This window comes from Adiantum capillus-veneris, chromosome 15 (genome assembly GCF_014529385.1).
Source record: "Adiantum capillus-veneris isolate H3 chromosome 15, ASM1452938v2, whole genome shotgun sequence".
NCBI lineage: Eukaryota > Viridiplantae > Streptophyta > Polypodiopsida > Polypodiales > Pteridaceae > Adiantum > Adiantum capillus-veneris.
Genome location: NC_140945.1, coordinates 144900549 through 144914658, shown reverse-complemented (window position 1 = coordinate 144914658; position 14110 = coordinate 144900549). Strand labels below are relative to the sequence as shown.

The following is a 14110-nucleotide window of genomic DNA, read 5'->3' as shown; positions in this document are numbered from 1 at the left end:
GAACCCTCCAACTCCACGACTAAAGATTCAGAGGTAGGGCTAGAATCATGAATGCCTCTAGCCAGATGGGAGGGCTAATGACGGCCGGTTTTCGAAACCGCGACCGCGAGAACCATACCCTTAGAAGGGGAGAGCATATTACCAAAGAAAAAACATAACAAAAAAAAGGGAAAAGTTCTTTACCATTTACCACCCCTCTAGGCTTAACCACTAGCGGGGCGCCACGAGTTTGACCACACCTCTCCATTATCGCCAGAAGACAGAGCCTCTCTCTCTCCTACTGCTCGGCTCCGCCAATTCTCTCTCTCTCTCACTTACTCTGCCGTGCTGCATCACCTGGCCCACTGGGCACATGAGACCCTCTGGCGGGCTGCCACGCATTTTGTATATTCCCTCTCTCTCTCTTTCAAATATTCTCTAGCGGGCCACCATATTATACCCCCATCTCCCCTCTCGCCCACACCCCTTTGGACTCACTCTCCTCCCTATACCCCCCCCCCCCCCCCCCATCTTCCACCCCATTAGATCTCACTCTCTCCCTTTGAGAGAGTGGCCCCATAGGCAAAAATAGGAGAATCTCTCCCTCTCTCTCTCTCTCAATTCACTCCCCTCCACATAGCCACTCTTTCCCTATCCTATCCCCCCTCCTCACTCACACACTCTCACTCACTCTCTTCCATGGTGGGAACCCGCTTTTAGGGACACACTCTCTCTCTCTCTCTCTCTCTCTCTCTCTCTCTCTCTCTCTCTCTCTCTCTCTCTCTCTCTCTCTCTCTCTCTCTCTCTCTCTCTCTCTCTCTCTCTCTCTAACTCTCTAACACAACCCCCCCCCCCCCTCGTTGACTATACCTCCTCCCCCCATGTTTGCACCATCTGTCGGATGCGCTTGCCTACGCCATGCTCTCTCTCTCGCCGCGGACCCAGCCCATGCAGGCACCACTGGAACCGCCACACCACCCACACCCTCTCCCCTTTCTCACCCTCCCTCACCACCTCACCCAATCTCTCTCTCTCTCTCTCTCTCTCTCTCTCTCTCTCTCTCTCTCTCTCTCTCTCTCTCTCTCTCTCTCTCTCTCTCTCTCGTGCTGTTTGCATGCATCCATAGGCAGCCCGCCTCTCTCACGCTCTCTCTCTCTCTCTTCATCCTGTGCATGTGCCATACATCTGCACCCGAGCCATGCTCACACACACACACACACACCATATAGCACACACTCTCTCTCTCATTCCATCTCTCTCCCCATCTTCGCGTTTCCGTTTTGTCGCCAACAGTAAAACCACCGAACAAATTAAAAAATTATATATATATATATATATATATGCGTTTCCGTTTTGTCGCCAACAGTAAAACCACCGAACAAATTAAAAAATTATATATATATATATATATATATATATATATATATATATATATATATATATATATATATATATATATATATATATATATAGTTATATGTATATACATAATATGTTTCCCCTTCCCGTTCCCGCGCACGCTCGCGAACACACATATATACACACACACACACACACACACACACACACACAGGCTTACCCACTCGTACATACATACACACACACATGCATATATGCACACACCAGAAAAGTATACAAAAAACGAAGGACTCGACGCCATCGACAAGAAGAAGGAAGATCTAAATCTCGCGACACCAACACCAAAACGAGCAAAGGTGCCGAAGGCATGCCCCGGCCGAACCCGAAGTGACGAATGCGCTACATCGACGCACCAGCAAGGTTGCCATTCATCGGCATCGCTTCCACTACGCCCTCTTCAGTAAAATCATAGGTTATCTAGTTTCAACTAAACCTTGTAAAAATTCCAATTTGTAAATTCTCATCTCTCTAGGTGATGGTCACAAAGTCCCACCTAGAGGTTTTCCCTTATAATATTTCCCAAGACCAAGCAAGGGTCAACCATACAGGGCCCACCACCTTGCTTTGTATCCCCTGATTAGATTACCCTAGTGACACCAGATTATCCTAATCTGAAGCAGCCAACACTTATAAAAAAGCACTGAGAGGTCACTATCGGGGGGGGGGGGGGGGGGGGGGCGCAAGTTCATGAGAGGTTAGCACTTGGTATTTTGGTGGGAGGATTGGCAATATTGGCATCACAAGAGAGGGGACTTAGCGTAGTGATTTTTTTTGGGAATTGTACTATGTAAAGGAAGCTATGTCTACATCTTGACTCCAATGGTTGATGCACACACACTCATGCTAGCAAGTTTTCATGTCAAAGGGTCATCTCTAGAGAATGCACCAAGTAGGTTCACTATCTCTCCCTCTATCTCTCTATCACCATGATGTGCCACCGGGCCAAAAATAAGGTTGATGTAAATATGGCAAGACAATAATTCTCCCTCACATCCCCAAGGGTTTTCATCATTTGTCTATTCTCTCTAATCCCTCTCTCTCTCTCTCTCTCTCTCTCTCTCTCTCTCTCTCTCTCTCTCTCGCTCTCTCGCTCTCTCTGTAGAATTCATGATATTTCAAATCACCTTTGTCTGCGTCCTAGCCGCTCAAAGCTAGGTGGTGCCCCCCCTATTCGCTTTACCGTGACCAGCTTGCGGCGTGCATCGGCTCCCGGCATTTTAGAGGCCATCGGGGTTCATGTCACGCTCTGCTCCCGTCATTACTTTCTTGCCAAATTTGTCATTGCTTGTCCGTTGTCTTTGATCCATTGTTTACTGGAGCTTTTTTGTTGCCCTTAAGACAAGAGTTTCTCTTGAAAACTAGTGGAGACATGCAGCTGTGGATCTCTTTGACGATTGATTTGGGTAGCAATTTCCTAATTGTTTTGCTGATATAGAAGGATTATATACACGAAGGAATATATATAGAATGATGAGTGTTTCTAGATTAGGGTCTAAAAGCTAGATGACCAAAGGGAAAAAACCCCAGTGGGAAAAAAGTACCTTAGGTATACACTCTTATTGGATTTGAGCAGTTGTATTTTAAGTACCTCTTCATGCAAGGTGAGCTCTTGGGAGCCTAACAAAGGAAGAGTTTCTAATGCAAGTGTCAATTATGGGACACTCTATATGCATAAGATAAATTTGACAAACAAAATCATGTAGTGTGAAAGATGGAGTTGATGGGTGCTTCAAGGAAAAATGTAGCACATGTGATGATGCAATAGATTTCTCATTTCCCAGAAGGGTTTTTGATGTACAACCTTCTCCACTCATACTTCATTGTGCTTAGTGCATGAGTGTCTTTTGGACTTCCTCCTTCACTTAACCAAACTTAAATTATACATAGACTCTGACTCTTATGCTCACTTATACCAACATGAGTGACACAACATAAATATGCTCAACTCTTCCGGGTTGAGTAGTACCTAGAATAGCTACGACTCTTAAACCACAAAGAATATTACTTGAATCTTTGGGACTAACGCCTCGCTCATTTAGTGGCTTAGCTGCTCAACACTAACTTTTATGCCATGTAGTACTAATGGCAACTTGGACGTACCTTCTCAAGGCGAGAAACCCAATTCCATAGGTTCTTCAAATCTAGGCCTCTTTCATTGGATGCCACCATTTTGTCCAGTAAGTTGGCATAGTGGCATCCAATGAAAGAGGCCTAGATTTCAAGAGGGCACCATCTAACCCTCACTACAAGACGTCGCGTAGAAATTAGTGCAAGTACTAAAAAAATAAAGCTACTTTTTAAACTAAAAAGCATTGAAATAGGCCTTGGAAGAGACGCCGGTATCATAGCGTTGGTATGACCATCATATAGCTTACGTTGAAATAAACCTTCAAATACGCATCGAAATACACAACGTAATAAACACCGATATTTTTATAGTATATTATGACCCTCATACCGTTGCTTCTACCGATGCTCATACCATTGCCTGTATCGACGACCAAACCTGCAAATTTTTTTGGGCAGAGAGGGCTGGGAACTAATGTTGCATGTACTGTAGCAAAAGAAAACAGTCCTCCCTGTCCAAAGGAAGAGTGCACAAGCAACCACACTCCACCTACAAGCTGACACTAAAGAGCGAGTGTATGGAAATTAGCAAAATTGTAAGAATAGCATAACCTCTTAACATAATTAAAACATGAGTCGAAAATTATAAAACCATAAACATAACATGTTTACCATACCATAACCATAACAGCCATACCATCATTGCACAACCATAACCATAACCATCATGTGATTGCTATACCATCATATCAAAACCATAACCATCACCTAATTGCCATATCATCATCGCACAACCATTACCATCATTGCACAACCATAACCATCAGATGATTGGCATACCATCATTGCACAACCATAACCATCAGATGATTGGCATACCATCATAGCAAAACCGTAATCTTAAGTTGACTGTCAAACCTTGACCATAACATCTGTGCCATACCATAAACATAACCATAAACCATAAACATAAGCACTACAGAACTATACATATGCAAACAATCACTAAGGGATAATACCCTCATGGTAATGCCTCCCAATTGACATCCTCTCCCTCCTCCTGCAGCTGGGTCAAAAGGGCCACAAGTCCATGATTGTATCCATACTTCTCCTCGCGGCGTGTCGGAAGACGCTTCACGAAAACTTCTTGCAAAATTATGGTTTAATCATTAGATAAATCTTCAAATAACATGTATATTATCAATAATTTAAAGCATACGTATAATACTTACAAACTCATGTTGAAGCGTATCGTAGCGTCCACTCCCAAGATGTGATGCTCCAGCAAAATCCAAACATGCTCTGGCTGCATCTCTTTGCTACTGAAATCTATAAAGATTGTATTCTGTCTCTTGTGCAATCCCCGTCCACTCCTCTGCGTCCAACCATGCCGGCTTGGGACTTCCGTCATAGTACCTGTCTCTCGCCTCTGACCGATAGTGTGACATTGTGCACTTTGCCACGCTAAAAATCTAGTTGTTTGAGACTTGATCGTACCCCTCTACCGGCATGTACTCTCTCTGAATGGCCTCGATGATGTAATTCTTTCTCTCAGGATCAAGGTTATCCCAAATCTCCATCATAGAGTGACCAAACTGAATCGTACAGAGCTGTCAAATCCTATGTCGCATGGCCTTTCCAACCCTATCTGCCACAACAGCCCCATCCCTGATCTTGTACACCTTGCTAGGATCATGCTTGTGTGATCCCCAAGGTGTACGTGGTGTGCCCATCGATGAACTATCTACTAAATACAATGGCGGACGCTCTCCCGGTTGTGTGGATGCATCATTAGAACTGCTACCATAGCAACCACTACCTCCAGAACGACTCCTACCTCGTCTCGAGGATGAACCACCCGTCGGTGTAGGGGGCACATGAGTCCTAGGCATAGGAGGCACACTAGACTGAGGTGTGGGGCTGCTCGGTGTAGGGACCACACTAGTCCGGGGTGTAGGTTTGACCGTAGTAGGTCTAGAGGGACCTGCACCCCAAAGTTATTGTGCCATCATGATCTGCTCTGGTGTGAACTGAGACAAAAACGAGCCCATTTGCTCGGGTGACATGCCGTCCGGAGTGACAGGAAAACTAAAACTAGGAGAGTATGGCTCATCGTCATTGGCCATGGCTAATCATACACAAACAACACCCACAAAATACGATAGTTTACGTAATAAATGCTTAATCGATACAAATAACAAATCAACAAAACTGCTACACAAATGACAACATCTAAAGTGTATTGTAGACTAATAAAAAGAGCTTTACAAAAGGTTTCCTAGCAAAAGTCATTAATTAATCTCTCATCCTCTATGAGATCTGATGCACCAAAGATGTCTATCTCAATCTGTACTTTTGCATCTTCGTCATCAAACTCTACTCCTTCGTCGCTCTCTGCATCAGCTTCAGTATTTGACACCTCATCTCTAAGTTCAGACAATTGCTCAATGCTGACATCCACCTCAAAATCTAAACTTAAAGTTGGAGTCGGTCTTGCGCTTTGTTCATGAATCACCTCTTCAAGCTCAACATCCAATCCTTCACATACTTGCTTGCTACGTGGAGCAACTTGAATGACATAGAGCCAGCAGGGTTTATACAGATCATTCTCATCATTTTCTATCCATAGTGGATCGTGTATGAACACAACTAGTTCCCAATGTTGCGGAAGTACGAATGTATCCCACACATCTGTCCACACCCGCCTAGAGTTCACTTGAATCAATCCACTCTTGTCTTTATGCACAGTTGCATTAGGGCCGCTAGTAACAACTTTGAACCACTTGACATCAAAGATAAACATATCAAACTTTCTAAAGCTAATCTTCAAGATGTCTTGGATGTAGCCAAAGTATTCAAGCTGGCTAGTCTCTGTATTCTCATCCCTGGCACTACTCCTACTTTCTTGGATGAATCTTGCCCTAACACCGCTGTCAAAAGTGACCCTTTGTTCATCGATCCGTTGCACTCTGAAGTGCTTCCATGCGACCACAAAGCTCCATATTTGTGATACTGCAGCCACACAATTGAAACAGACTAAAAGTTATTAAAGCAAACTTGAGACTTTGACCTTCAATCTCTAGACCATGAGATCGATAACGCAGGTCTTGTACTTGCTCTATCGGAAAGAGACTGTGATTGTGTATGTGTTGGTCGCACATTTTTCCTTTTTGAAAGATCTAATGCTTGCAATGCACACAAGGATACGCCATCCTATCATCCATACTTTATCTACCAATGATGCAACAAATAATTCAAACACTATAGTTGTTATATCTACACACTACTAAGTACATGACAAGCTTTAACAACATCACATTCTCTAGCCAGGCCCGATCCCCACACACCTCGGTCTAGAGGAGGTGCATGGAGATTAGGACCACAGGGTAATAATCTCGTCTTTATTGGTCAATGACTATATATTAAAGTTCTTGAATTTTGTGTGCACTTTTGAAGTCCGATTGCGTTTTTTCAACTATTTTTTGCTAGCTCTAACAACCTCACATTCTGTAGCCATGCCCGATCCCTGAACACCTCGGTCTAGAGGTGCACGGAGATTAGGACCACAGAATAATAATCTCGTCTTTATTGGTCAATGACTATATATTAAGGTTCTTGAAGTTTGTGCGCACTTTTGAAGTCCGATTGCATTTTTTCTACTATTAGTTTGACGCTATCGCTAACCTAACCTATAACATAAACCTAACCTAACTTAATGTAACCTAACTTATAACCTAAATCTAACCTATAACCTAGCCTAACCGAAGCTCGTTTGCATTTTTAGAACCTACTCTAAACCTAACCTAACCCTAAATCTAACCTATAACCTAACCTAACCGAAGTCTGTTTGTATTTTTTCTATTATTATGCCATCGATAGCTCTAACCTAACCTATAATCTCACCTAACCTATAACCTAATCCTAATCTAACCTAACCTAACATAAAAAAAACCCAATGGTGAGGTGTTTAGCAAAACGACAAGCCATACAGGTTTCCCACAATGCATATGCTATGTGGGCAAGCTCTATGGCTTGCCAATTTGGCAAACGGCTCACCATTGTGTTGTTTTAGAGTTGCGAAGCGATTTTATGGCCTGGAAACCGCTCGTAGACATATAAACAACACAATGGTGAGCCGTTGGCAATATGGCAAGCCATAGAGCTTTCCCACAATGCATATGACTTGTGGGCAAGGTTTATGGATTGTTGTATTGCCAAACAGATCGCCATTGTGTTGTTTTTAGGGGCATGAGGTAATTTTAGCACTTGAAGATCGCTCACAACCATATAGACAACACAATGGCTAACCGTTGGCAATACGATAATCCATTGAGCTTGCCCACAATGCATATGCATTGTGGGCAAGCTCTATGGCTTTCCGTTTTGCCAAACGGATCTCCATTGTGTTGTTTTTAGGGCTGCTTAGCTATTTTAGGGCTTGAAACCTCTTGCGGTCCTAAAATCAACACAATGGCAAGCCTTTTGGCAATACGGAAAGCCATAGAGCTTGCCCTCAATGTATATGCCTTGTGGGTAAGCTTTATGGCTTGCCGTATTGACGAACGGATCGCCATTGTGTTGTTTTTAATATGCGTTGTGGATAAGCTCTATGGCTTGCCGTATTGTCGAACGTAACCTAACCTAACCTAATGTAGCTTAACCTAACCTAACCTAACGTGCTAAACCTAACACAGGTTAACTTAACCTAACCTAACATATAAGATAACCTAACCTAACTTAACGTAGTTTAACCTAACCTAACCTAATATAACTTAACCTAACGTAGCTTAACTTAACCTAACGTATAAGATAACCTAACCTAACAACGTAGCTTAACTTAACGTAACCTACTGTATAAGATAACCTAACCTAACTTAATTTAACTTAACTTATAACCTAAACTTAACCTAAAACATAAACCCCATCAACTGCATAATTTCAAAAACGACATAATTCAATACAAAATTTCTTCAAAACAAGATTTTTTCATAAACCAAAACAAATTCTTTTCATAATCTAAAATGAAATTGTACATCACAAACCATAATTTCTTTTAAAAATCATTCAAAGTTTAAAGCATGAAATTTTCTTTTCTTAATATATAAACTAATTTAAATAAAATCTAATATGCATTTAAAGGTTTGAGCACTCACATTGTCCTATTTGAGTAATGAAAGTTGTTGTAAAAGTCCTGGAACCTGCAAAAACGTACACACAAACACAAAGTTAAACCCTAAACCCTAAATCTACAAGTAAACATGAAAAAAATCTCACCTTAGTGTTATGCGCTAACCCACAAGCAGGATTAGCACTTTCGACGGCTTGTTTTGCACAAGTTATGTGAGAGATGGGGAAGAAGAGAGCTTCAGAAAACGTGCAAGAACAAGAGGAATGCAGAGAGAAAGCCCACGATTTTGATTTTTGCAAGTGTCATCGGTACAGATGTCGGTTTAGGCGTCGGAATAGCATTCAAAATAGGCGTCGGAATGTCAATTCGCATTGTCTTTGGAATAGACGCCGGAATAAACGTTGGAAATTTGAAAATCAAATGTTTTAAAAAACCTTAGCTCCCTCCATACATACCAACACATATACTGACGCCCGCCAGTGACGCCGGTACCCATACATATACTCACGCCCGCCAGTGACGCCAGTAATGTGGCACCGGAATTCAAGTGACCTCTTGTAGTGCCTCTTGATTTTTCTATCATATGCTGAAATTGCTTTTTGAAATAGATTCTATGGTTGTAGTAGGAGTTTATGGATCCTATGCTTTTTTTGCTTTATCTCCCATGAGAAGCGGTTGTAGATGTTCATAGGTGCTCTGTGTTTGAGTTTCCAATGGCAATTTTGGAGCCCACTTTCTCTTTGATCTTGGTGTGACTATTGTATTTATTTGTCTCTTTTGCTCTATGATTTGATGGATACTATGCTTTGGTATCCATCTCTGATTATTTCCATTGTAAAGCCTGTATTTTGTAGTAGAAGACAAGGTATCCATCAGGAGGTTGTAGCACCCTTCATTGTAAGTGGCATTTGTTGGCTCTTCATTGCTGTGAGTGCTTGTCTTTTGGTGGAGCTTTGTGTTTCTTGACTAATCCCTGCTATTCTAGGTTGAGCTACTACTTTGGGTAACCATATTTGAGTGTTACTTTCATAAAATCCTTGTGCTTAGAGTAGCTTGAATGGAATCATCTGTTGCTTCACATGGATTTTTTGGGTAGCTTGATTGAAAGCTGAGTTTGGTACCCATACTTGTCACATTACTTGTTTCTTTGAAGGTCTTCACTTTTGCCTCTTATGGCTGTTCTTTCTTCTAGTTGAGCTATTCTTCCATTGATGGCTCATCTTTCTCTTTGTAGAACTCTTTGGTGTGAGTAGGTCCATGCTATTATTTTAGGCTTTTTGGGCCAAACATTAGTGTTTCCTTGAAAACAGCTTTGAGTAGTGATTGACTCATTTGATACTACCCACCCTATAACCTTTGGTTGTTGAGGTTGAACTTGTGATTTTTGTATCCAAATTGGATCTTTGACTTTAATATGCTCTTTGGATACTAGCACTTGATTGACTTGTTTTGGCTTCTTTTGGAGGCTCTATTGTGTTGAAAACTTTGGTTGATAAACAGTTTTCTTAGGTTTCCATGCATTGTTCATGGTTTGGCTTTTGATAAGAGATTGTGTTGGATGTTTGATGGAGATTTGTTGAAGGTAAAGTCACCTTGCAAGGTTGATCTACTTCAATGTTTACTATAGCTTTACCTTTTTGCGATAATTGATAGCTCCTTCTTTTTTTGCAGCATGGACTTGAGGTGCATCTGGGACTTTTATTGTTATTGTTGAAGCTTTTTGTTGTTGTCAAAATAAAATGTTCATCTAGCTTTTTTTCATGACTAGACTCTCCTTGATATGATGGGAGTCGATCATATAAAGAGTGTGTTTGAACTCCCCGATACTCAACTTGAGTACAACTTCAGCCACATCAAAGCTAGAAATTGGCAGTTTAGAACTAGCGTACACTATTTTTTTTAGCTCTTTGAGTGGTGGCTTTCCCATCATTATCCACGTACCATAAAACATTATATTCCTTGTCGCATAAGGATCTATTGTAGCTGAGCATGTGATTTTGCGTCACGTTTCTCCACATACACAGAATCTGATCATTGTAGGAGAAAATGGAAACTTTGCAGTATTCGTGTTCTTCTCTTGATCTTGAGTTTGTTGAACACTTCTTGTGGAGCTTGGCAGCACTAATTCTTCATCTTCTTTCAATTGAGTATTTCTTGAAGTCGGCTTCTTTGAAACAACTATTGTCAATTATTTAGGTATATGGATGGTGATATATTCTTGCGGCTGCCCTATCTATCTCACCTTTTCTTCTTTTATACTCACAAGTTTAATTAGCTTTCTTCAACACCTTTATCATAAAATAAGGAGCTATGGCATAACCATTTCATCACAAAACTTTGTAGGAGTTATTTCATTTATGCACACATCTAATGTGGCTAGATGGTATTTGATCCCATCCAAAAGATTCAAAAAACTCTTTCGAAAACCATTGGTGCAGCTAGATTTGGTCGGCCCAAGTAGAGCTCAAAATCTGGTACATGGATATTTGAAGCAGATGGCAAAGTGCTTTAGCGGCTATTTGATGCAAGGTACAACTAGCATGGTCGAGATATGTGTGCCAAATGAGACATTTAATAGGTCAAATATGGTTCAAAAACTTTGCGAGGTCATGATGCTTGAAGGTGCCAAGGGATGGTGGATCTCTATATACAAAACGAGACGTCGCCTAAGCAGACAACTTTGATAAAACCCCTATATACGACTCATATTGGGGAATATGACCCCCCTTTCTACGCTTATACGGAAATCAATAAGCAAACTATCATACCCCTATCTTACATATAAAATTTAGGTCTCACATGATCTAACTGAGTAAAACTAGTCAAAGAGTGTGTAGCATACCAAGTAGCAATGTACTAAGCCACATGTTTTGTTGATAACTAGATGTATTCTCAATGCGTCTTAGTTTGACTTTCGAACTATGTGTCTAATCAGCCTACACTCTGGAGACTCGTCCGATTATGACCCATCCAAAGATGGTGTAAATCAACCCTTGACCTGCTCCAAATCAGCCCTTATCTATGACCGGCTTGATGCAAAGTTTGATATGTGACTTGATAGAAAACTTCCCCTAAATTCATCCGAGTTTTAGTGCACATCGCTGACCAATCATTATTACAAGTAATCAACCTGGGTCAGGTCCCCCCCCCCCCACCCCCAAATATGATACCCCTTTCCCTTATCTTTAAGCTTAAGAGATAAATTATTGGAGGCATGCCCCTAACTTATACTCTTATGTAACTTGTAAAAACAACCCCTCCCCTGCACTTACGTGGTGTGATAAGTTTTTCATGGTGAATCCCCCGGGAAATACATGCAGAATGCTTGCTCGTGTTTGACAAGTCCAAATCTCTTTGAATGCTCGCATACCGGGGAATGGCACTTCTCCAACTAAAAGTTATGGCCACCAGTTGCAACTTTAGAGTCAAGGCGGTTGTAACATCTCCCAGCGGAGATCTCGTCACCTAAAAACTCTTTTTGCGGAGCAAACTTTCTTAACTTATGACCATGATGAAGCCTTGGAGATTTTTTTTGATGGTGCTCAAGCTAGCTAATTGAATTTTCCTAGAAGCTAGCTAATTGAATTTTCCTAGCATCGGTAGTCAAAGATGTTCATGAAGGGTAGGTTGATGATCAAAGCCATGGGACGTGTGGGAAACAGTGTCAAGCTATAGTTTTTTTTTACTTGGTGAGCCAAAGGACCTTTTTGCTCTATCTAATCGCACAAGCCACCACGTGGCACATTTTCATTCGTAGCTTTTCATGCTAGCAAAAAGCTAAAACACCCAGCGAATACCGTTCGCAACCTAATTATAAGCCTCAGTAGAAACGTGTAGCTCGTAGACAGCGCATGTAGCGCAGGCAGCTCGCAAGTTCCAGAAGCAAGTTCCCCAAAAGCAGCAAGTTTACAGCTCGCAGGTAACGCAGGTAACGCCAACTGATCATCAAATTAAAATCTAATATTGTCTGTTTCAGAAGTAGCAGGTTTTTCTGTGAGATGGAATGGGAGAGCCGTCTCCAAAGAAGAGGAAGTGAGCAAGCAGTGCATCAATAAGGAAGGCGCTCAGCTACAGAAAAGAGACGGCGCTGGTGAATCTGGCAGAGGACCAACGAGCGGCAACCACAAGAGGTGAGCAAATTGAAGAAAAAGTCGTCATCTGCATTTCAGTGCACAGCAATTGAAGGAAAATATCTGGCAGTTCTTACAGAGAGAAAACAAGCACCGGCAAGAGGACAGCGAGCTGCATAGGGAGGAAAACAAACAACGAGGAGCGTTGTTACAAAATAACTTGAGGAAGTTGGCGGCTATTGAGATTCTGAGCAAAGATGATTGATAGGATCGTGCAAGCGGATTTTGAGGGAGGGAGCAGCATTGACGGGGTTTTGCAATTGTGGAAGCGCGGACTATTTAAGACGAATGTTAATGGAGGAACAAAATGACAAGCAAGGCAAATAACGTAGCGTGGCAGAGAAAGTAGGTTTGGACAGAGATAGCGCAAGCAGCATTTAAAATCAAGGCCGCATAATATAGAAAGGGAACCGAGAGTGGGTCATGAAACCGTAGGAGAGTGAGTCATGAAACCACAGGTTGATGAGCGCTGGCGAGATTTGGAAGGAAAAAGCGAGCAGTTGTTTGCAAGGGGTGAACTGCAACACAAGCTAGGGTGGTTCTGAGGAAAGCCGAAGTGAGGGAATTCATTAGGGAAGGCCTTTCTCTAAATGCAATCACCTATGCTTGTGAAGGCATATTGTGGCCTTGTGGAAGACCTTCACATGCATGAGGAGTTCATGTTGGGATTGATGGTCAAGGACTGTTGAAAGAGCATGCCTTGCTTGGCAGTGCTTTGGCCGATATGGAGCTTTGGTGCACTTATATAAGCACAAAAGGTTTTTGACAAGCATCTGAAATGTCATCTTCTGCTGCTGCAGCACATTGATTGAAGGATATGCCAGCCATGGTTGTGGCAACAACGAAGCTACACATTGTTCTTAACTTCTTCCTCCTAAAAGCAAGACTGCAGTGTTGTCTACGGTAACACCTCAAGCTATATGGGTATTGTGCCCAGCTTGTACGCCAGCTCTATCTGCATGGACGATGAGGACTAAGAGAGGGGTCACAATACAGCAGTTCAACCACGACTTACACCAGTACAACCCTACACTGTCTATAATGTAGAACATAAAGTTATCCGTACCTCTCTTTAAGTTTAATCTATCCCTTGGATCTTTTGTATTTCTATCAACGTGTGTTTTGTGTGTGACAGAGAGGACATATATTCACATCAGTGGACGTGTTCATTGTACAACCACAACTCCAGCTCAACAACACTGCAAGGTCCATTACGTGCATCCAATTTTCCAAGTCTATGTGTTTGCTTAGCGCAACACATAAACGCTACGGGGCAGGGCACGGCTTCCGTTTCTTATAATTTTTGGAGAGACCACAGTGCCAACTCTCCACCATACTTTTGTATGGCACTTCTGTATGACGTGCACTGTATAATTAGCATTTTCAC

At 42.0% G+C, this 14110-nt stretch overlaps 1 protein-coding gene across 1 annotated transcript in view; it reads left to right on the top strand.

The window, feature by feature from the left end:
* The window catches only part of LOC147441621 (uncharacterized), a 30116-nt gene that overhangs the window by 14510 nt on the left and 1496 nt on the right, over positions 1–14110 (top strand). The window contains exons 2-5 of the mRNA XM_086483462.1: positions 12456–12512; positions 12570–12723; positions 12794–12867; positions 13913–13929. Coding sequence (XP_086339588.1) covers positions 12456–12512; positions 12570–12723; positions 12794–12867; positions 13913–13929 — 302 coding nt within the window. The remainder of the gene's footprint in view (positions 1–12455; positions 12513–12569; positions 12724–12793; positions 12868–13912; positions 13930–14110) is intronic.